Source organism: Hippocampus comes, unplaced genomic scaffold (genome assembly GCF_001891065.2).
Source record: "Hippocampus comes isolate QL1 unplaced genomic scaffold, H_comes_QL1_v1.1 scaffold207, whole genome shotgun sequence".
NCBI lineage: Eukaryota > Metazoa > Chordata > Actinopteri > Syngnathiformes > Syngnathidae > Hippocampus > Hippocampus comes.
The window spans coordinates 366704-387852 of NW_017805146.1; the positions used below are offsets into that span (position 1 = coordinate 366704).

At 42.7% G+C, this 21149-nt stretch overlaps 3 protein-coding genes across 6 annotated transcripts in view; 2 read left to right on the forward strand and 1 right to left on the reverse strand.

The window, feature by feature from the left end:
• Positions 1 to 1239: 1239 nt before the first annotated feature.
• Positions 1240 to 12445, forward strand: arhgef2a (Rho guanine nucleotide exchange factor (GEF) 2a). 2 transcript variants are annotated; one of them, XM_019867757.1, is made up of 23 exons: positions 1240 to 1499; positions 1672 to 1757; positions 4562 to 4724; positions 4854 to 4921; positions 5032 to 5095; positions 5217 to 5349; positions 6126 to 6235; positions 6304 to 6444; positions 6529 to 6779; positions 6930 to 7055; positions 7142 to 7259; positions 7348 to 7424; positions 7505 to 7676; positions 9067 to 9143; positions 9225 to 9397; positions 9488 to 9555; positions 9632 to 9820; positions 9896 to 9982; positions 10058 to 10107; positions 10181 to 10231; positions 10511 to 10816; positions 11593 to 11740; positions 12323 to 12445. In XM_019867757.1, exons 3-23 carry the CDS (start codon positions 4580 to 4582, stop codon positions 12349 to 12351), a joined length of 2583 nt encoding a protein of 860 aa, XP_019723316.1. In that variant the 5' UTR covers positions 1240 to 1499; positions 1672 to 1757; positions 4562 to 4579; the 3' UTR covers positions 12352 to 12445. The 2 variants fall into 2 exon arrangements, with proteins under 2 accessions (XP_019723316.1, XP_019723315.1); XM_019867756.1 differs by lacking the exon at positions 1672 to 1757 and having other exon boundaries at positions 1241 to 1499.
• Positions 12446 to 14701: 2256 nt separating this feature from the next.
• On the forward strand, positions 14702 to 19205 carry tpm3 (tropomyosin 3). The gene is made up of 10 exons (XM_019867874.1): positions 14702 to 15280; positions 15368 to 15493; positions 16977 to 17110; positions 17486 to 17603; positions 17681 to 17751; positions 18138 to 18213; positions 18313 to 18375; positions 18471 to 18540; positions 18866 to 18944; positions 19027 to 19205. Exons 1-10 carry the CDS (start codon positions 15167 to 15169, stop codon positions 19028 to 19030), a joined length of 855 nt encoding a protein of 284 aa, XP_019723433.1. The 5' UTR covers positions 14702 to 15166; the 3' UTR covers positions 19031 to 19205.
• Positions 19206 to 19369: 164 nt separating this feature from the next.
• LOC109514594 (death-associated protein kinase 2) overlaps positions 19370 to 21149 on the reverse strand; it is a 6352-nt gene continuing 4572 nt past the window's right edge. The window contains exons 9-12 of one of the 3 annotated variants that reach the window (XM_019867847.1): positions 21049 to 21094; positions 20877 to 20979; positions 20716 to 20796; positions 19370 to 20271 (exon numbers count right to left, since the gene is read on the reverse strand). In XM_019867847.1, the coding sequence (XP_019723406.1) occupies positions 20738 to 20796; positions 20877 to 20979; positions 21049 to 21094 (208 nt within the window). In that variant the 3' untranslated portion in view covers positions 19370 to 20271; positions 20716 to 20737. The remainder of the gene's footprint in view (positions 20272 to 20715; positions 20797 to 20876; positions 20980 to 21048; positions 21095 to 21149) is intronic. The other 2 variants (XM_019867845.1, XM_019867846.1) reach the window with 2 other exon arrangements.

The following is a 21149-nucleotide window of genomic DNA, read 5'->3' on the forward strand; positions in this document are numbered from 1 at the left end:
CAACAACGATAAGTTTAAATATTTTGCGTTGTATTTTTTTTTTTACATTTTGGCACTGACTTACTGAAACGACCATGACGGCTCACCGGTTTTCTGGGAGGTCACGTGACGTTCACAAGTTGAGCCATTTTCAGTCGACAGTTTGAGTGGCAAAATGGCAGCCATCTGGAGAAAAACGGTGAATTTTGTCGCTTAATGTTCCGTCAACGAAATATTAATCAGAATGCCGTGTTTAGACTAGTGGCGCCGCTGAAATTATACTGTCAAGAAAATTATTGACCCGACTTCCTCATTAAAGTGGCTCCAAAATGTACCGAAATTTCATATGCGATGGCGATCTTAAAAGCCTAAATTTTCAGGACTAATGTTTAGGAACGAATTTTTGACTAAACGAAAATATAAACGAAGCATTTGTTTTTGCACAATTTTACAAGAACTGAACCAAAATTTAAAATTTTCGTATGCCCTGCTAGCTTACTGCTAACAATGTAAAAATGCCATTGACATGCTAACATTTAGTGTCATCGTCTTAGAACACAAAATGGTGGACCAACAGAGAGTTGCAATGCTCAGTAGTACATATTTTATCCTGTGTGAAAAAAGACTGATATTGCAATTATTGAGTGACTGAATAGTGATAATGTGACTCATTTGTCTGACTTTATTATATTGCCCTCAGGTGGTGAGGGTGGGTACAGCAGAAGGACCAGCACAATGAATTGGATTTCAGTACAAAATCATTGATGCACACAGTTTAGTCAGAGATTTCCTCTTATGCAGGTTTAGTGCTCCAACTCCGCCACAGTTTTACGTATGTATCGTAACATACGCACCAGCTAAAGTGCTCGTGAAAGCAGCAAAAGGATGGATGATAAGAAACATTGCCACCAGCTACTCACACAGGCTGTTTTTTCTTATTCTTGTATAAATAACCGCTTGCTAACCCCGTGTGGGAGTTGGGGGCAACTTGGAGATGGTGCCTGTATAGATGTGGTATGCACTTGGTAACATGAATGTAAACTGTATGTGTGTGTGGCTGTGATAAGATTTAATAAAATGATTATTCTCTCAAAATACACTGGGATGTAGGAAGGAGCAAATAATAGTCCATGAGGCATTGTGATAGCGGCACGCACTCACTCTGTTGCTGCGCGTGCAGGCGTGTGTGTGTGTGTGTGTGTGTGTGTGTGCGTGTGTGTGTGCGTGTGTGTGTGTGTGTGTGTGTGAGAGAGTGTGGGGGCGGCGGTGATGATGATTCAAGTCAGATTTCTCACAGGAACAGACACTTCACTGGAAGCAGAGGCACATCGCAGTTGGCCAGTGCAAAGAAATCTTCTAACTTTTTTATTATTATTAAGTAGCCGCGGATTGAGTCGAAACATTAACAGCGGATATTTAATTTCGTTTTTATTTCATTTTTCTGGAGGAGATACAACATGTCCCGGGTGGCCAACCTGTCCAAACTACGGCAGGAGAGGATGAGGGAGATCAACCTGAGGGTGAGTTACCATCACGAGGTTCTGTTTAAAAAAACAACAACAACCACAACAGCAACGAACAAAGGCAACTTTATGATACATGAATACCAAGTGCATGAATTTTTCTGTGTGTGTGTGTTACTTCCCTATTCTTGACTGCCACTATGGTTTCCTGATTGTGACACGCATGCAGGGGCCTGCTCACACAGGCCTGCACCCATCATGCCTATCTAGTCATACTGCACCGAGTAATGATACCCGGGGTCCGTGGGTGTCGAGGTGTGTGTTTGCTTATACGCAGTGTGTGCTCTTGCTGAGTAGTCGTTGCCATAGAAATGGCCATTCGTGTATGTGGTATCGCTGCTCTGTGTGAAAATCTCCAGGGCCTCTGAAAGGTAGCAAAAATATGTCGGTGCAGGTTTGAGGAATTTGGATTCTGATTGGGGGGGGGCGTAAAAAAAAGTTCATTGATTTATTTATTCTATCGTTCTATTGTTCATTCTGCTGCAGCTAACCTTGAGTTAAGAATGCTCATGTCGCTTAGCATAACGCCTACACACGCACACAAAATATTAAGTCCCAGTGTTGTAAACTCTCGATAAAACACATCTGCATCACAGTCCAATCATTTGTGTCTGCCTAAAATGTCTGCATTTCAGCCAACAAGAACTCCACTTAGACCTCGAGAAACATACAAAAGCTTGTCACGATCTGTGTTTACAAAATGTGAGGCTTTTGAAAAATAAAACAGCTGGTCAAGCACAGTATGTGCATGCAAATTTCTTTGTGTGCATTCAAAATAAGCAAAGAGGAAAAAGCAATCTGCCATGTGTGCACCGTACTAAGGATAATGATGCGAGTTGGCAGAACTCAAATTTTTTGGCGGAGGTTTGACTTAAATACTAGAATTCTATATAAAGTTGAGTAGAGTAAAGTAACACTATTCCACATGTTTTGACTACTCTAGCCACCTTTGGTACATCGTCCAGCCTCCTCCCACATCCCTAATGAAAAAAAGTGCTGTTAAAAAAATAAATTCATAAAAAATTCAAACTCTCTGGAGCGTTTTATACCAACTAAATTTCTATTATGTATTCACACATTGATGAAGTGACGGTGGGTGTACGTTTGTGTCTAAAATTACACTACCCGAGGTGGCAAACAGGGCCCCGTTGTTAATCATCAAACTGGGTTAGTGGACCGCTTACCTGAAAGTGGACCGCTTGACACACATAAAGTGCTTGGAATCCACCAAACTCTGACCATGAGCGTTTCCAGTGTGAGGAGCAAATCTTGGCAGGTTCGGATCCCAGAACATTGGCGCCTCTTGAAAAGCTCGGAAATCTTTGCCCGTGACAAAATGTTTCACCAGTGGACACAAATTTGGATGGACATGTCTATTTTAATATATATTAAAAAAAAAAAAAAAAAAAAAAAGTCTCAAGGCCCCATGCCTGGTATGTGGTATCGCTGCTCTGTGTGAAAATCTCCAGGGCCTCTGAAAGGTAGCAAAAATATGTCGGTGCAGGTTTGAGGAATTTGGATTCTGATTGGGGGGGGGCGTAAAAAAAAGTTCATTGATTTATTTATTCTATCGTTCTATTGTTCATTCTGCTGCAGCTAACCTTGAGTTAAGAATGCTCATGTCGCTTAGCATAACGCCTACACACGCACACAAAATATTAAGTCCCAGTGTTGTAAACTCTCGATAAAACACATCTGCATCACAGTCCAATCATTTGTGTCTGCCTAAAATGTCTGCATTTCAGCCAACAAGAACTCCACTTAGACCTCGAGAAACATACAAAAGCTTGTCACGATCTGTGTTTACAAAATGTGAGGCTTTTGAAAAATAAAACAGCTGGTCAAGCACAGTATGTGCATGCAAATTTCTTTGTGTGCATTCAAAATAAGCAAAGAGGAAAAAGCAATCTGCCATGTGTGCACCGTACTAAGGATAATGATGCGAGTTGGCAGAACTCAAATTTTTTGGCGGAGGTTTGACTTAAATACTAGAATTCTATATAAAGTTGAGTAGAGTAAAGTAACACTATTCCACATGTTTTGACTACTCTAGCCACCTTTGGTACATCGTCCAGCCTCCTCCCACATCCCTAATGAAAAAAAGTGCTGTTAAAAAAATAAATTCATAAAAAATTCAAACTCTCTGGAGCGTTTTATACCAACTAAATTTCTATTATGTATTCACACATTGATGAAGTGACGGTGGGTGTACGTTTGTGTCTAAAATTACACTACCCGAGGTGGCAAACAGGGCCCCGTTGTTAATCATCAAACTGGGTTAGTGGACCGCTTACCTGAAAGTGGACCGCTTGACACACATAAAGTGCTTGGAATCCACCAAACTCTGACCATGAGCGTTTCCAGTGTGAGGAGCAAATCTTGGCAGGTTCGGATCCCAGAACATTGGCGCCTCTTGAAAAGCTCGGAAATCTTTGCCCGTGACAAAATGTTTCACCAGTGGACACAAATTTGGATGGACATGTCTATTTTAATATATATTAAAAAAAAAAAAAAAAAAAAACGTCTCAAGGACCCATGCCTGAACTTGAACAGCAAGTTGGCCATTTTGGTTTGAAGCAGCCATTTTAGGGCGAATTCCACAGAATTCATCCAAATGAGCCCGGGTAGCTTCCGACCAGTGTTTCTCAACCTTTACTCAGCCAAAGCACGTATTTTAACATCAAATCTCACCACACACCACCAAATAAAAATGTCATAAAAAGTGTCTGGTGCCTCCACGGACGGGTCAATTATGTAGCGCCTGCCAGCGAATAGAAGAGCATTTATTGATGTAACTGTCGCTTTAAAGTATTTTGTTTGCCTCAAAATGTGCCTGCAATCTGCTCACTCTGACTTCTGCTTTTACAGTGTGACCATCATGAGATTGAAACACGCATCCGAACTGAGGAAATCCATGCATAATTGTAGAAAACCCCTTGAGAATAAAGAGACTATTAGCCAATCTTTTAACTGTGCAGACATGAATAGTGTATTTGTCATGATACATTTCAGTTTACGTAATCCCATTTACTGACTCCTTTTTCCCCACATCTCCCCAGAATAAAGAGCGTGAGCGCATGAGGGAGCGAGAGAAGGCGGCTCGGGAGAGGGAGGCCCGCTACAACAACGGCCACCTGTTCACCTCCCTCACAGTGTCGGGAACCACACTTTGCTCAGCCTGCAATAAAAGCATCACGGCCAAGGAGGCCCTCTGCTGTCCCAGTAAGTCGCAGCCAAAACAAAGTCCATCTTTTTAACATAGAAAATCAGTCCATAACAATCAGTCCAAGCAGAACTGTGATGTTTGGAAAAAAAAGATTTACGTCTTATTTTACACACCCCCACCCCCAGCATGCAATGTGACCATCCATAACCGCTGCAGAGACGCTTTGCCCAACTGCTCCAAAGTCAAACAGCGGGTAAGACGCCATTTTGTAATTTGTACTGAGGCATTTTATCTTGGAACTTTGCTGAATGTGTGGCTTTCTTTGACAATTCTAATGGTGATTTACATTTTTGTCATATACAGCAGCAGAAGACAGCCCTCATGCGTAATAACGCCTCTTTGCAGAATGTCGCGCTGCGCACCAGAAGTGAGACACTTATTGCCATTCTTCATCCTACCTTAATGAATTGTTGTTGTTATTATCATTGTTCTTATTATTTATTTATGAGATTTTTAAAACTACGTTTTGGCTCATCTTTAATGTATAGATCCAGTAATGCGCGAGCGTCCCACGTCGGCCATCTACCCTTCCGAAAGCCTCCGGCATTCCCTTCTCGGATCTCGTCGAGGACGTTCTGGCCTCGCACTATCCAAAAGTGTCTCCACGAACAACATTGCGGGGTGAGCAAGTTATTTGCCACAGTTGATTTTTTTTTTTTTTTTAAATCAGACAGGTGGAAAGCAATTGCTGTTATTTAAATTTTTTTTTTTTAAGTTCTTAAAGTTTGTAAACTATTTAAAATGTCTGTTCTTTTTAACAATAAAACAGTAATTAAAACCAATCAATTAAATTTAAAAAATGCTTCATGGATGTGTACAATTTTATTTTACCATATTATTATGCTACAAGTAACTAAACCAATTTAATCAAAATAACGACTGCAAAATAAAACAGTTGAATGAACCGGTTTTATGAAATAAAATGTAATTTATGCAAGTAATCAGGGGTTGTCAAACTTTTCACACCGAGTACCACCTCAAAAAAATACTTGGCAGTCCCAAGTGTTCATCGAAAACAATAAAGGTATATTGAATCTAATTGTAATCCACTGTAACATTCTGCACAGGTAGAACATTACACTGCGCTTGAATATAGAAATAGTAAAACATAATAATGATTCAAATAAAATGTATGAAAACTGTTCCTAAAGAAGTGTGTAAACAAATCGTTCAAAAAGATTAAACGCGACAATATAGAATTGAACTGCACTAAACAAGTGCATTATACTGGATTAACAAAAAATATGTATTTTGCAGAACAAAATATACACAGCGTGAATATTTATTATTTGTTTCTCACATACCCCACTCAATACTAGAAGCTCAATGTGCTGAATGAAAGAACACCAAGTGCAATGAAAGATCGGAAATGGAGTGTTCGAATGTATCTGCGGCAGGAACCTGAACGACGACTCCCCTCTAGGCCTGCGCCGTATCCTGTCCCAGTCCACGGACTCCCTCAGCTTCAGGAACAGGGCCATGTCGGTGGAGTCCCTCAACGACGACGGTACACATGGTCTACGGTGAGGACCGCCACTGAACCTCGACCGTTGTAAGTTGATGTTCTCGTTAAAGGGGACTACTACACTTCCGTCCTGGAGGAGATGGAGCTGGAGGGCGAGGACTTCAAGGCGGACTCGTGGAGCATGGCCGTAGACATGGATTACCTCCACGCGCATAGCAAAAATGTCATCAAGAGGCAGGACGTCATTTACGGTGAAGACCTCTCACTCCGCCCATCTGCGGATGAATAAAGAGACCACAACACGCAATCATATGCCATTTTATGTCTCCACCCAGAGTTGATCCAGACCGAGGTGCACCATATGCGCACGCTGCGCATCATGGAACGGGTCTTCCGGCAGGGCCTGCTGGAGGAGCTACAGCTGGACCCGAGCACCTTGCACGCCTTGTTCCCCTGTCTGGATCAGCTGATCAGCATCCACTCGCACTTCCTGGTGCAGCTGCTGCTGCGCCGCAACGCCAGCCTGCAGCCTGAGTCCGACTGCAACTTCACCATACACCGCCTGGGCGACATACTTTTGGAGCAGGTGAGCACCGTACACTTTTACCAAGTGTTTTATGCATATTCCAGTCATAGTGGGCTGCCACCCGTGGTCTGCTTCGGTTTGGAAAAATGGCTCCTTGTGAGGTACAGTTATTCACATCCCAGAAGTAAGAAATATTTTCTCTGTTTCCAGTTTTCCGGCCAGAGTGCAGATGACATGCAGAAAACGTACGCAGAGTTCTGCAGTCGCCACATGAAGGCAGTCAAGTTATACAAGTCCCTGCTGGCCAGAGACAAGAGGTTTCAGTGCTTCATTCGGGTGAGAGGGGGGAAAAAAAGGGATCAACACCCCCCCAAAAAAAGATAATGTGAGTGGATAGTGAGTTTGTGTACATATGTCTGCAGCGTGTGAGTAGAGGACCCTGGCTGCGTTGCCATGGCATCCAGGAATGCATCTTGTTGGTGACACAGCGCATATCCAAGTATCCTGTCCTCATTCAACGTATTCTGGACAACACCGTTGGTGAATTGCCCCACTTTGATGACACTATCAGCACAATTACCAGATGACATCCACGACTCCATGGGATTGCATTTATTTTGTCTCACAGATGATGATGAGGAAGCATCCTCCATAGCCCAAGCTCTATGCATGGTCAGAGATCTTCTCAATTCAATAGATCAACAGGTATTGTCACTTTTTTTGAAAAAAGACTCACAAACCGTTTTTTGATTGTGATGTGAGTGATTTCGTGTCCTGTCTGACAGATGGAGGAGCTGGAGAAGACGCAGCGAATGCAGGAGATCCAGGCCAAGCTGGACCAGCGGGCCGAGACCCGGGTGAGGGACGGCGGACTTTTTAGGCCCGCCGAGCTGCTCCGCCGCAAACTCGTCTATGAGGGAACACTGATGTGGAAAACCCCAGGATCCCGACTCAAAGGTGCAAAAAATATTTAGAGCCACAGTGAAATTGATCTGTCCATTTTATATCGGCTGCGGGTGTCCTGGAATCAGTACCACCTGGTCTAAAGAATTGCATTAACGGGCTCCCCGACCACTCACGGTGGTCACCACGTTCCAATTCTTTCGTTGGAGCCAAAAAAGTGAAATACAGACATTCATAATGTCGATATCATATCAAATCCACCATGAGCCGAGCTTTTCTTTACCTTTTCTTGTTTTCACTGGGAATACAGAAATAAAACACAATTCAATTCATCTGTTGTACCGTCTAGTCAACGTCACAACCATAACGTCATTCTTAGAGTAGTCAAGTTGACTTGAAAGCAGACACTAATTTTACAGAGCAGGTTCTATAAAGCGCCGCAATGTGACCGAATTGCTCTTCCTGTCCCTCTCAACTCTATGTCTGTCTTCAAATGATGAGTAGTTCTTCATTCTAGTTTTATGTCACAGTGATTAACTTTTCTTCACCGCTACAATTGTCAAGCTGACTCTACAGCTTGCAAAACAAGACACTTGTACTTCCCTGGCACCCACTCATTATCTCGCTCTATATTTACACACATACAGTACTATTTGATACAAGTCTTTTCAAAGGCTCACCTCACCCCACCCCTCTAATCGCGCTGTCAAAATGAAGTGCCCTCCCTTAGAACCCGATGCGACTGAGCTTTGAGGGGATCATTCGTACCCTCTACGCCCATCTTGGTCCTGGCCTATGTTGTTCTGGCCTTATGCTCTCTTGGGAGGCAGCCTCGGGAGGTGCTGCAGACTCATTAGATCTCAATGTACAAGTTTTTGCCATGTCAAAGCACCCCCCCCATGTGAAATAATGCCAAGTCACTTAAACTGCAAATGTCTTTAAAAACTTTATTATTAAACTGCACAGGCCTGTTGTAAACTGCATTTTAACATTGTTAATTGTCACTGACTAAATGTAAAACTCGGTTCCATCTGTGTAGCAGTAGAACTGGATACAATAGGATTTGATCGAGTGGGAGGATGTTAACGGCAGAGGGGTCTTGACGAGGAGAGGGCTGAAAACAGAGCCTTGAGGAACACCAGATTTGACTGAAGAGGGCTAGGAGATGGAGATTTTGAATTTGACAGAGTGTGACTGACCAGGGAGACTTGACCCAGGGTAGATGATTGCTGAAAAACCAATGGAACCATAGCAGAGAGAGAAAAGTAAAACGTTTTCAGAGCAATTCTGTCTGAAATTAATAAAGCATTCAGATACTTACTCAATTGTACCAAGCTGCCTAGCCCATTCTCCTTTGCGGTGAGTTCAGTTTAGTTTTCGAGTTCCTCTTTGCCCTTTTTGTGGTGGTATCACAAAAAAATACAAAAGGTCTATTTTTGCTTAGATGTCCAGGTCTTACTGATGGCGGACATCCTGGTCTTTCTTCAGGAGAAAGATCAGAGGTACATCTTTCCATGCTTGGTAAGCTTCACACAGACGTAGTTAGGATGTAAGGATCGACAGTATAACAGAGGTATAGCGATAACACTTGTCTGTCTCCAGGACAAGCCTCCTGTACTGTCCCTGCAGAACCTCATTGTGAGGGACATTGCTAACCAGGAGCGGGGCATGTTCCTCATCAGCGACTGCTCACCGCCGGAGATGTACGAGGTGCACGCTGCCTCCAGAGAGGACAAGAACGCGTGGATACGGCAAATCCAGCGCACCGTTAGCAAGTTGGGGGAGAGACCGAATACAGACCACCGCACATGAATAATTACCATACGATGTTTGTTTATCCGTGTTTGTTTGTTGTTTGCGCTCAGATGTCCATCACGGGAAGAGTTCCCCCTCATAGAGACAGAGCACAAGGCCCATCTGAGGAGACTCAAAGGTCTGCTTAACCCTAAATGAGTACCAATCAACATGCGGATTCGTTGATTGGTTGGTTGATTTTTGCACGTTTTCAGCGGACCTTCAACAGAAGGATCGGGAGATGCTGGAGCTCCTGCAGGAGAGGGTGACCCTGTTCTGCGAGCTGGCCCAGGTGACCACTTGCCAGGACGACCTGGAGCCTCCCGTCACCCGCTACCTCTTCCGGGCAGACACCCCCCAAGCACCGCGGGCGGAGAAGTTCCTGCTGGATGCCACAGCCGAGGGTAAGACAAAAAATATGACTACATTACTCCATCGCTAGTGGTGGCACTAGTGTGATTGGTGATGTTTCCTTGCAGTGGACCAACTGAGCGAGCTCCTCCTGGGCTCCAGCATTGATGTCCCGCTCTTGTGCCATCATACTCACATGGACATGACGGACGCCAGTAATTTAATTTGACTTTTAAATCGTTCAACTATTTTTTTTCTTCTTTTAATGCAATGCTTTTTCTTCCGTGTAGATGATCAGGATCTTCTCATCAATGGAGCTAATGAGTTGTCAACAACAAAGGTGTGTTTCAGTTTAAGAGACGCTACAATATTAGGTACACGCTAAATATGTTCTATTGTGTTGTGTTGGACAGGAAGTCTGTCAGAGGCTGATGAATCTCAGCGTATACCTCCATGCACTACAGGTGAGTTGCATGGATCACCCACCACTTCCCTTCACAATAAGAATAAGGAAATGATAATGGGGTCAATTGATTTGAAGACTCAACAGCTACTAGTGGCATCACATTGTTGTTGTTGTTTTTTTTTCTTATTTAAAAGGATGAAAAACCTCTGAAAGGAAAAAACAAAAAAAAACGTGTTTTTTCACATACTCGATGTAAATTTCTGATTTCGACTCCCATTTATGACTTAAGAAAAAAAAAGAAAAGTGGATTACGACCCATAATGCGTGTGGCCTGCAGGCTGCTGTCATCAAGCAAGACTCCATCCTAGAGCTGCTCCTGCAGCAGGAGGACGCAGCATCGCCGGCGTCGGCGGGTTCCTGGCGGCAGAACCGGGAGGCCGCCACTGGCGCTACCATCGGCGAGCTCGCCCTGCTGCAGAGACAGCACAGCCTGCTGCAGGAGGAGCTGCTGAGGCTGCGCGACGCCGAGACTCGCTTCAAAGACAGCGAGAAGGCTCGGGCCAAGCTGGAGAAGCAGGTTCGACATATGAAGGGCTGCGGCGACCCGTCGTCCTCGCAGGAGCACGTTGTGGCACCCTCGCAAGTAAGAAAAACAGCGGGGGCCGCGTTAACATTTTAAAACCGAAAGATGTCATTCTTAGTTGAGGTGAAAAAAAGCGAGAATTCATTTTAATCATAAAATATTTCGTTCTTGTTTTTCAAATGTCATTATTCACCTTATAATTATTTAAAATGTTGCTCGTAAAAAGTCAAAAAGTTAACATTTCTTTGTACGAGTTCATTTTAATCCTGCAATATTTATTATTGTGTTTTTTATTGTATAGTTTTAAAATGGTGTATCATCAGTGGACTTATTATTATTAATTAATCAAACAAAAACTGATGAAAATCGCCCTTTATTCCCAATGAAAAACTCAACAATTCCTTCCCATTTGAAATTTTAATATTCAGCTCATTCACTTCACCTTGGGATCAATTTTCAACATTTCCCCAAATTCCACATTTTTCACAACCTTATGCACATTTTACACCAACAAAATTCCCCACTCATCTCATGAATCCATATTGTCCAATATCATTCCATATTATATTCTATGATTCCAAAGCATTCCACATCATTCAACATGCTTCCATATTTTGTCAATCAGCATTTCAGCATTCACACACAAGTTATGCTTTTTTGGGGGGGGGGGTCGAAATGTTTTTTTTTTTTTTTTACCTACAATTCATCAATTAACCGCCTATTTAATGAGATTATTTAATAAATAATAATAGTAAGAATAAAATAAATATCAACAAGTATCACATGCATTTTTGCTTTACACGCTTTATTCATACACTAATTTGATACTTGTCCAGTCCGGAAGGGAAGGTTTGAGTGCAAGTTCCCACTGGGACAACGAGGCACGCCAATCAAATGCTCCTCAGGAAGGCAGCGACGAGGAGGTCAACATGACGTCTGACGATGATGATGTTGAAGAACAAGAGGCATCTGAAAGCTCCAGAGGTTAGAACATACAGACAGTTCAATTCCCGCGGGCGAATGCATTTTGTTGTTAGGCAGCCATATTAGTCATTTTGGCCCATTTTTAGGGCGAAGTTTTACAACTTGCCAAAAAACTGATTTCAACAATTATAGTTTGAAAATCAGCCCCCGAAGCCAGTTTAACTTAGTACCGTGAAACTTGGTCAGTGCATCAGTCGTGAGCATCTGCACAAAAAAGTCTGAAAAAGCCATGCCTGAACGTGGACAGGAAGTCAGCCATTTTCATTGTAAGTTGCCATTTCGAGGTAGTGTTGCCCGTTTTTGGCGTTTTTACCCAAATATTACGCCTGATGGATTCACCTCAAAGTCATAACTACAACTACCAGCACAGATTTCGTCCATTTCCTACCAAAATGGAACTTCCAGTTTGCAGTATATCATAGTAGACAGATTGAAGATGCTAAATTGTAGAAGAAAAATGTAGTCTAGGCATAGTAGTTATTGCATGTGGCGAGGGATGGCAACAAACTTTGATGACTCACCATAAAACAGGAGCCTGATGCCTGTTAATTTCTTACTAATCGCGCTTTTTCCCCACCACAGATTTTCAAGACATTCCAGAGGAGATCTGATCTTCCGCTAACAAGCTAAGTGACCCTGGCACACTCCATCAGAAATGGCAATATGCTGCAATGTGCGCATCTACAGTATATCTTGAATCAATGACTTAATTTATTGAGCCGCTTTGCTTTCCTGTTTAAAGGCTTGTGTGGGCGTGCGCGTGCGTGCGTGCGTGTGTGTGTGTCTGTGTCATTTGCACGATTTACTTACCGAACAAAAGGGATGTAAAAAGAAAAATGTGTGTGTTATAAATACATAAAAAGATGAACTGATTAAAGATGACCTATTTAAAAGGGCATCAAATCAACTGTGTGTGTGTGTGTGTGTGTGTGTGTGTGTGTGTGTGTGTGTGTGTGTGTGTGTGTGTGTGTGTGTGTGTGTGTTTGTGTGTGTGTGTGTGTGTGTGTGCGTGTGCACAATTCTTGCAAAATTCGTCATTCAGTGCAATAGACTCCAGCTTTTCCTTTCAAAAGCCGTTTGACAATCTTCTGACTGAAAAAACGCTAGATTTGTATTTTCCAAATGTCTCTTCCGCTCTGCTCTCAGTTTTCTGCCATTCACATTTGTTACGAGGTTCCCAGGTGATGTTTCCAGTTACAAAATGATTCACATTATATGAAGCTCATACTGTATTTGTTTACTGTATAACCTGAAAGGAATGCTAACTCTTTGTCGGATCGATTGTAAACACGGACGAATGAAATAAACGGCGTCGAGCTTTAAAAACAGTTGTCAGTTTGGCGCAGTGTACAATAATGAATGGACTGTCATATTAATGTGGAATGTATTGTTTCCTCATCAGTAAACTTTTCATAGCACCAAAGTAGGATGTCAAGGTTCACGCCACAAAGAAAGAAGCACACAGACACTTATGCAGAGTCCCTCATCGTAATCCTGCAGACAATGTCAGCCAAAAGATGTTTATTAATAACCTACAGGGGCCCACAGAGGGGAATAACTGACATAGTCATACCCCCCCAAACAACCCCTTGTTGCCCCCCCCCCACCTCCGCCCCCACCTCTGTCAGTCCATATATACGCTTGTCGTTGCCACTGTACCCTCTCTCCCAGGAGACCCCCAATTATAGTCAGCCCAGGCCAGGTGATGGACTACAGTTACAAGGCAGGAATGTCCAGCCAGCGTGTCTTCTGTGCATGCCATCCGGTTGGACGTCTCTCACTCGCTCACTCACTCGTTCACTCGCTCATTCGCACTGTTACAGGCACCTCAGTGACAATGCATTTTAATGACCTGCTTTATTGCCTATCACTTCTATTCAAGCCTATTGGAAGATACACGTCACCCTTTTGATGTGTATTAGGCTCAGTTCTTGTACTATTAGCACAATAGTAAAGAAACACGAGGGGTAATGTATTGATGATTTATGATTGATTATGATGCATATTGAGAAATATATCATTCATAAAAAAAAACCCAACAAAAAAAAAAAACATTACATATTCCGGTAGTGGCGTGAGAACTGGTTGATTAAGTGAGTGAGAGGTAATACTATTCTGCTTTTATATAAAGTGTGTGTGTGTATACATATTTACATATAAATACACATCAAGTGTGTGTGTATAAAGTGGTTATGAAAATTCTGCACACCTCTGTTCAAATGCCGTTTTTTTGGTGACATATTTCTATACAGTTTCAAAACTCATATAACCGGTGATGTGACTGCAAAAATGTCAGGAAAAGCCTGCTAAAACACAGAGACTTTATTCTGGGTTCATTAGAGGCACTTAAGAAGGGTGGCAGCTGCGTACCAATTCCCATTTCGCTTGTGTTCAAATGTGATTGGTGCATCCAACACCGCCACATCTCTTGATTTTAACTGCAACTGTAACTCATGTTAACTTACGCTTTCTCAAATTTGTGCACGCCCACATGCTATCTCTCAAGTTTGTAGGCTGGTGTGGGACATGTTGTTGTTGACGTTGAGTCAGAGAGCAAGCGGCGGGGCTGCGGCATTACAGTATGTCGCAGTGCAAACTCACTGGGTGTCACACTAGATTAGCACAGACTTGTGCTCACTTGACGGCGCCAACAGCTGTGAGTCAACATACTAAACTAGTAGCATTACTCAGGATTAAGGACATACACGCACACACACACACAGTAACCTTTTCTTATTTCAAGAAGAAGAAGAAGAAGACTCAGATGGTGGGTTGGGATGAAAAATACACAGCGTGAGCGTGAGCAAATTTCAATTCAAATTATATGACCTGAGAAGACCAGGGTCTTGGATAGATTGACAAATGTGATACAGAAAATAGTTTTCAGCCCAAGGTGCAGGTTAACAACGTTTGATTCAAATAAAAAAAGTCAGATACCACATTTAACTCTTACACTTGATATTTGAAGTGAAACTTAAACGAAACCCTGATCAGACAAAAAGACTGCTGGAAAAGTGCGGAAATGTTGAATTAAAATGAACAGCAAATTAAATAAAGTTGATAAACTCGGTCACCACCAAGGACGGCTATGGATGCCAAATATGCATCGTAACCTCATGCGTGCGACAACATTTTTAAATTACTACTTTAATGAGAAGTGCAAACCGCTGGAATCATGTGCGCAAATGAAATAAAGTGAAAGGAGAAGTCCAAACGGAGGGTGCGTCTATGGGGATGATCCCAGAGTGGGGGCGTCCCCCTTCTCTGCCCCCCGTATAAAAGTCCACCCTCCATCTTGGTCAGAGTTTGGTGTCTCATCCCCGTCGCCAGGCTTGGGCATCCGCCATCCTGTCCTTCTGTCTGTCCTTCCTTTTCATCTCGTTGTCCTTTCTGCTAAAGAAAAAAAAATAACTTGAGTTAGCCAAAATGGAGGCCATCAAGAAGAAGATGCTGATGCTCAAGCTGGACAAGGAGAACGCTCTGGACCAGGCCGAGCAGGCGGAAGCCGACAAGAAAGCGGCGGAGGACAGAAGCAAACAGGTGAGCCACTCGATGTTTGAAATGTTTGGCTGACGCAGATGCGCTCAAAACCCACAAAAATGACCATCTGCGGTATTCTCCCCGCAGCACGAGGACGAGCTCCTGCAGATGCAGAAGAAGCTGAAAGGGACGGAGGACGAGCTGGACAAATACTCAGAGGCGCTCAAGGATGCTCAGGAGAAGCTTGAGGTGGCCGACAAGAAGGCCGCTGACGTGAGTGACGCTCTCGCACACAAAAACACAAGTAGTTGTTTTTCACCCAGTGAAAGCGAACCAGCATTTTCTAAACTGGTCCTATCGCTTGATAAAAGCCGCCAGTGTAAATCAAGCCTCATCAAGCCACACTGTGCATTCCATTCTCCTCATGCTCTGGATGGAGGGACCCCCACCCCCCAACACACACACGCACATACACAGCTGTCGAGGGGATTCGGGGCCCCTGCTTGGGCCATGATGTCAGCCGCTAAACCTCGACTCGTAGCTTAACAATGGCCCCACTCCTTTTTAGGCGCAAGCCTGTGTGGTAACTACGTCATAGCCTTGAATGTTAAATGAGTCCGCAGTATGCCTCTTCTGCATCCAAATACAGTGGAGATAAGAAGTTCACACGCTAGGTTTTCACAATATAAAAAAAAGAGAGAGAGAGAGAGAGAGAGAGAGAGAGAGAGAGAGAGAGAGAGAGAGACCATATTACAAAACACTCAAAAGCATATTAGAACAGCCAAATGTCATTTGTGGTCAATCAAAGGCACCTTAAATGATGGCAGTTGTGTGTTGAGGGTGCTCACACGTTCGCAACCACCTATCAGCTTTTACTTGTTGAGTTGTACGGGTTCTAGATCACACTAGCGGTGGGAAGAGTTTTGACAGCATTTATCTTGGTCTCAGAAAAACCTGGCATTTCAGCAGGGGTCAGGGACTTTTTAGATGGTTCTATCGAAAGCAAAAGTTCACTTCTAATATAATGTAGCGAGTATATTTCGTTTTTGCAAAATAAAATAAGAGTTTTCGGTGTAGGTAATGCATAAGATCATGAAAACAATAGTTATTTTTATTTATACTTAAGTCACACTATGTACATTTAGCTATTATGTTTCCAGTTTATACATGTTACATTCATTTTTGTATTTGAACTTTTTATCCATCCATCCATGATCTGATCCGCTTCTCGTCCCGAGGGTCACGGGCGTGCTGGAGCCTATGCCGGCTGTCTTCGGGCAGTAGGCAGGGTACATCCTGAACTGGATGCCACCCAGTCACGGGGCACACATAGACGAACTACCATTTGCGCTCACACGCAATTTAGAGGGTTCCGTTCACCTGCTATGAATGCTTTTGGAATGTGGGAGGAAACCACCGAGTACCCAGAGAAAACCCAGGCAGGCACGGGCGTGCGAACCGGTCGACCGCCGGGCCGCCCTGAAATAAATTTATTTCATTGTATTTATTTAGTTAGTGGAAAAGGATTTATTTTGTATTTGGTCATGGTTGTGCTTTTATAAAATATACACAATCAAGTAGAATGATGTCTAAAATAGAAATAAATGTGTTAATTGTTTGCATTTGATCTATTATTTTAATATGTAAATTTATGTCAAATTGTACTGTTACCATGATGCGGCCACTGAGCAAAATTTGTGACGCTTCATCACACAATTTTTTTCTGACTCAGCATGTACAAATTGTGTGTGTGTAGGCAGAGGCAGAGGTGGCCTCCCTGAACAGGCGCATCCAGCTGGTGGAGGAAGAATTGGACCGAGCCCAGGAGAGGCTGGCCACCGCTCTACAGAAGCTGGAGGAGGCCGAGAAGGCAGCCGACGAGAGCGAAAGGTAGTCGTCAAAAGGGGGGAAAAAATGCCCTTATAGTCTCCTTTCTAATACAGTCAACATACAAAGCTGACACAAAGCAAAAGAGAATGAAAAACTGTATCTTTAAACACCAAAATGTTCAATGGAACCATATCGCTTTGTGCAACATATAACGCAAAACATCATAGATGGTTTTATGGAAATGACCAAAGCTGTTAGGGCAGATAAGAACCTTAAACAATTTTTTACTTCCAAACTCTCCTTCTGACCTGTATACACAACGGCAAAATAGGTCGACATGGGCTATGCGTAAACCCGGTCAACTATATAACCCTAAGAACGCCAAGGTTCCACCATACGGCAACAACGTCATCCTTGTATTCCTCGTGCGCGCAGGGGCATGAAGGTGATCGAGAACAGGGCCCTGAAGGACGAGGAGAAGATGGAGCTCCAGGAGATCCAGCTGAAGGAGGCCAAGCACATCGCAGAGGACTCAGATCGCAAGTACGAGGAGGTGAGCCGGACTTCCTGCGTCGTGTCGCGGACTTGCTGTGAGGAGGCGTTAACTATGGAAGTGTCATGGTGGCGCAGGTGGCTCGTAAGCTGGTGATCGTGGAAGGTGAACTGGAGCGTACGGAGGAAAGAGCCGAGCTGGCTGAGGCGTGAGTGTCTCCGCACACATTTACTTAATGGTCAAATTCTTGTTCATTTAAGTCTCAGCATTTGTCCAATTTTTAAACTTGCTGCATTGATATCGATCAGGCGAGGTTTGCCAGTTCCCTCCCAACCTATCAAGGTCGCTAGTGAGCTCTCTACCTACCAACAAATGTATCCACCGACCGACATCGCAACATAGCGACTTATCTACCGACCGATCAAGTTAGCCACATACCTACCAAGCTACCTAGTTAGCTTGCAAGCTCCCTTTCTGTCAAGATAGCTACCTATCTCGATGTGTACCTACAATCTGCCCCTCAACCTACTTAGTTTACTTGATAGCTACTTACCTCGTGTGCTTGTTATAACACAACTACAACACACGCTCCAGGAAATGTGCCGAGCTGGAGGAGGAACTGAAGAACGTCACCAACAACCTCAAATCTCTGGAGGCGCAGGCGGAGAAGGTAAGCCAACGCAACTCGGAACATTTCACAGCATCACAACAAAGCAAAATGTGATGTGTACGGTTTTACACGCTCATTGGAGTGAATTTGTCCACGCAGTATTCACAGAAGGAGGACAAATATGAGGAGGAGATCAAGATCCTGACAGATAAACTGAAAGAGGTGTGGAAAGCTGTATTTTATTTATTTATTTTTTTTACTCTTCAAATCGCTTCAATAATTGGAAATACTGATTCGAATTTTTTTGTGTTGATCAGGCCGAGACCAGAGCAGAGTTTGCTGAGAGGTCTGTGGCCAAGCTGGAGAAGACTATCGATGATCTGGAAGGTAAGGGGGGAAAAATATAATATTATTAAGTCATTGTTCAAAAAATGATTGTTTGAAAGAATCCGTAAAGCAGTTATCATTTGTATTTTAAATAATATCAATCCAATTTTATTTTTACACGTATAATAGATAACATCTATGATCCGGAGACATGTATGATCTTATGTCGTCGTGTTTCATTTGCAGTCTACGATTATTTTGCCAATATACATCAAACGTCATCCGTACATCATGTTTTTAGACAAATAAAGCTTTGACCCTTCCCATCCCGCAGTGGCAGAAAAGCATCCCACATTGCTCATGTTGTGTTCCCTTTTTTCCCCAGATGAGCTGTATGCGCAGAAGCTCAAGTACAAAGCCATCAGCGAGGAACTGGACCACGCGCTCAATGACATGACCTCCATGTAAGACACACGGAACATTGACATTTTCACATTGTCATGGACACATTTTTTTTCTTTTAAAACTGCCCTTTGTGTTTTCTAGCTAAACACCCAGGAAGCCCTACTCTCCTCCTCAAACGTGCCCCTTCTCTTCCTCTTCCACGACATGTTTTGAGCTCTTTCTCACCTTTTTGCAAAATCCCACTAAACAGCGTTTTTCGGTCCCAGTCAAACCTTTTCTTTATCATTCTTTGTAACGATATTAAAAACAAGAGCAAGGTCTTGCTTTTCACGCTTGTACTCGTTTTTATGAGTGGAAGAATGTTGGGACTAAATCAGTTCCCAGGGTTCTTTCTATGATCTAGACGAGTGTTGATCAAACTTTGTGCCACCTCAAAAAACATTTAGCGTGGTAGGCCAAAGTGTTCATCAAGAACAAGACAAGATTTTAGTTCTTAAAAGTATATTTAGTATTATTTTAAGCCATTGTAGCGATGCACAATTTGAACAGGAAAATAAAAAAGATCTAAACAGCAGAGAGAGAGAGACAGAGATAATGGACTGTCTATTAGACCAAATAAGTGTTTAAAAACAAATGGTTCATAAAAATGGAATGAAAATGTATTAAACTTAGAAGCGAACTGTACCTCGGGAGTGATTATTTCCCATACTGTTTTTTGAGAATCACTAATCTAGATGGCATTAAAATATAGCAAAAAAAAAAAAGGGGAACGAACATGTAGTCCAAACAACACGTTTTTGCTCTGTTGGGGGCTCAGTTGTTTTCTAGTAAAATTTCATAAAGCAGATGCTAACACAGAATTAGCGTGTGGCTCAAAGACAAAACGTGACAAAGCGTACCCTTGATATGATTAGTGATAAGTGTTGTATAAAATGGCTCTTGTGGTGGCGGCCATGCGACTACAATGACAGGTGAGTTGAGGTAGGAATGTTTTTGGAATGCAAATTCATCATTGAGCTTTTCGTTGGGCACAAAATGCGTGGAAAAATGAAGGGAATGTTTTCCTTCTGCTGTTTTTTTTTTTTTTTTTGGCTAGTGTTTCCCATTATAGGAAAATAATGGTAATTATTCGGTGGTGTATTTGCATGCATACTTGTACATGGAGGTCAAGGATATGGAATCAATGCTTAAACAGTTTCCATTATCGATCTTATGCTACATCCAGAGTGAGAATGCCGCAGATCACCAAATAAAAACAGTCCGTCCTTAGTTTCACCGCTTGCTGGTGCCCGCGCGTGGCTGGCTCTATGAACTGCTACTGAGACGTCTTCGTAGCAACGACGCTGGTTTGCTCTCTGTGTCCTCCGCGTCGCTTTCACATTGTCTCTGTAAAGCATTAAAAAAAAAAAAAAATAGAGTGAACAATGACTATTACCACAGCTCAGTAGGGGACCTTCTCTGCTTCCAATGATTGTCTTCCAGTCGAGCTCAGTGCTGCCCCAAATGTTGTGGTACATTGTGGTAGCACTGGAGCAGTGCATCTCTAAATTTGGTTTAAATGTAGATATAAATTCTGAGATTTGGACGGTGCATGTTCATAAGAAGTCTTAAAAATCTGCAATGGAATGGAAAATGTGAAGCATAAATCGCAATACAGCGGAGGGACATTTTAGATTTATTATCACGTCATGGTTGCATCATGAGACTGTCATTACCTTTGGTATCTGTGTAAATGAAAACCAAGCTTTATTATGCTTTTTCTTTGATAATGCTCTTTACTGGATGTGTGGTGGACTTCATGAAGTGACTGCTCAGTGTATTGATTTTTACCTCAGGTGCATCTGAGTTGCCTTTACACAAGAGTTTTAAACGGACCAGACGGTTGCAGATCCAAACCATGTTGTAGGACATCTGGACATACCGAAAACACACTAAAATATAAAATACTACAAGAAGAGCATCACATGTGCAAAAAATATATATATGTATACACATATGATGTACCTTCCACTTCCTTCTGGCGTTGAACTTCTTGAAGTTCTTCATGTTGATGGACGATCGATTCCTGTTAGCTTTTTGTTGGCGCGTCAGGGGCTGCAACAGAAACAGGCAAGTCGGCACAAAACAAAAAACAAAACCAAAAAAAACGTTTTGACAGAGTACCTTGATCCACGGGTGAAGAAGACACTCCTTGGCTGTCAGTCTGTCACTGGAACACACATATTTGCCTTGTATTTTTATATAAATATATAAATAAATATATA

Bases quoted from the DNA above. Each gene is read 5' to 3' on its own strand.
- arhgef2a (XM_019867756.1), top strand. From the start codon at position 1,437: ATGTCCCGGGTGGCCAACCTGTCCAAACTACGGCAGGAGAGGATGAGG. The intron at 7,260-7,347 runs GTGAATTGCCCC...TTTGTCTCACAG, and splicing joins TATTCTGGACAACACCGTTG to ATGATGATGAGGAAGCATCC. The intron at 10,108-10,180 runs GTGTGTTTCAGT...TGTGTTGGACAG, and splicing joins ATGAGTTGTCAACAACAAAG to GAAGTCTGTCAGAGGCTGAT.
- tpm3 (XM_019867874.1), top strand. From the start codon at position 15,167: ATGGAGGCCATCAAGAAGAAGATGCTGATGCTCAAGCTGGACAAGGAG. The intron at 15,281-15,367 runs GTGAGCCACTCG...TTCTCCCCGCAG, and splicing joins CGGAGGACAGAAGCAAACAG to CACGAGGACGAGCTCCTGCA. The intron at 18,214-18,312 runs GTAAGCCAACGC...TTGTCCACGCAG, and splicing joins TGGAGGCGCAGGCGGAGAAG to TATTCACAGAAGGAGGACAA.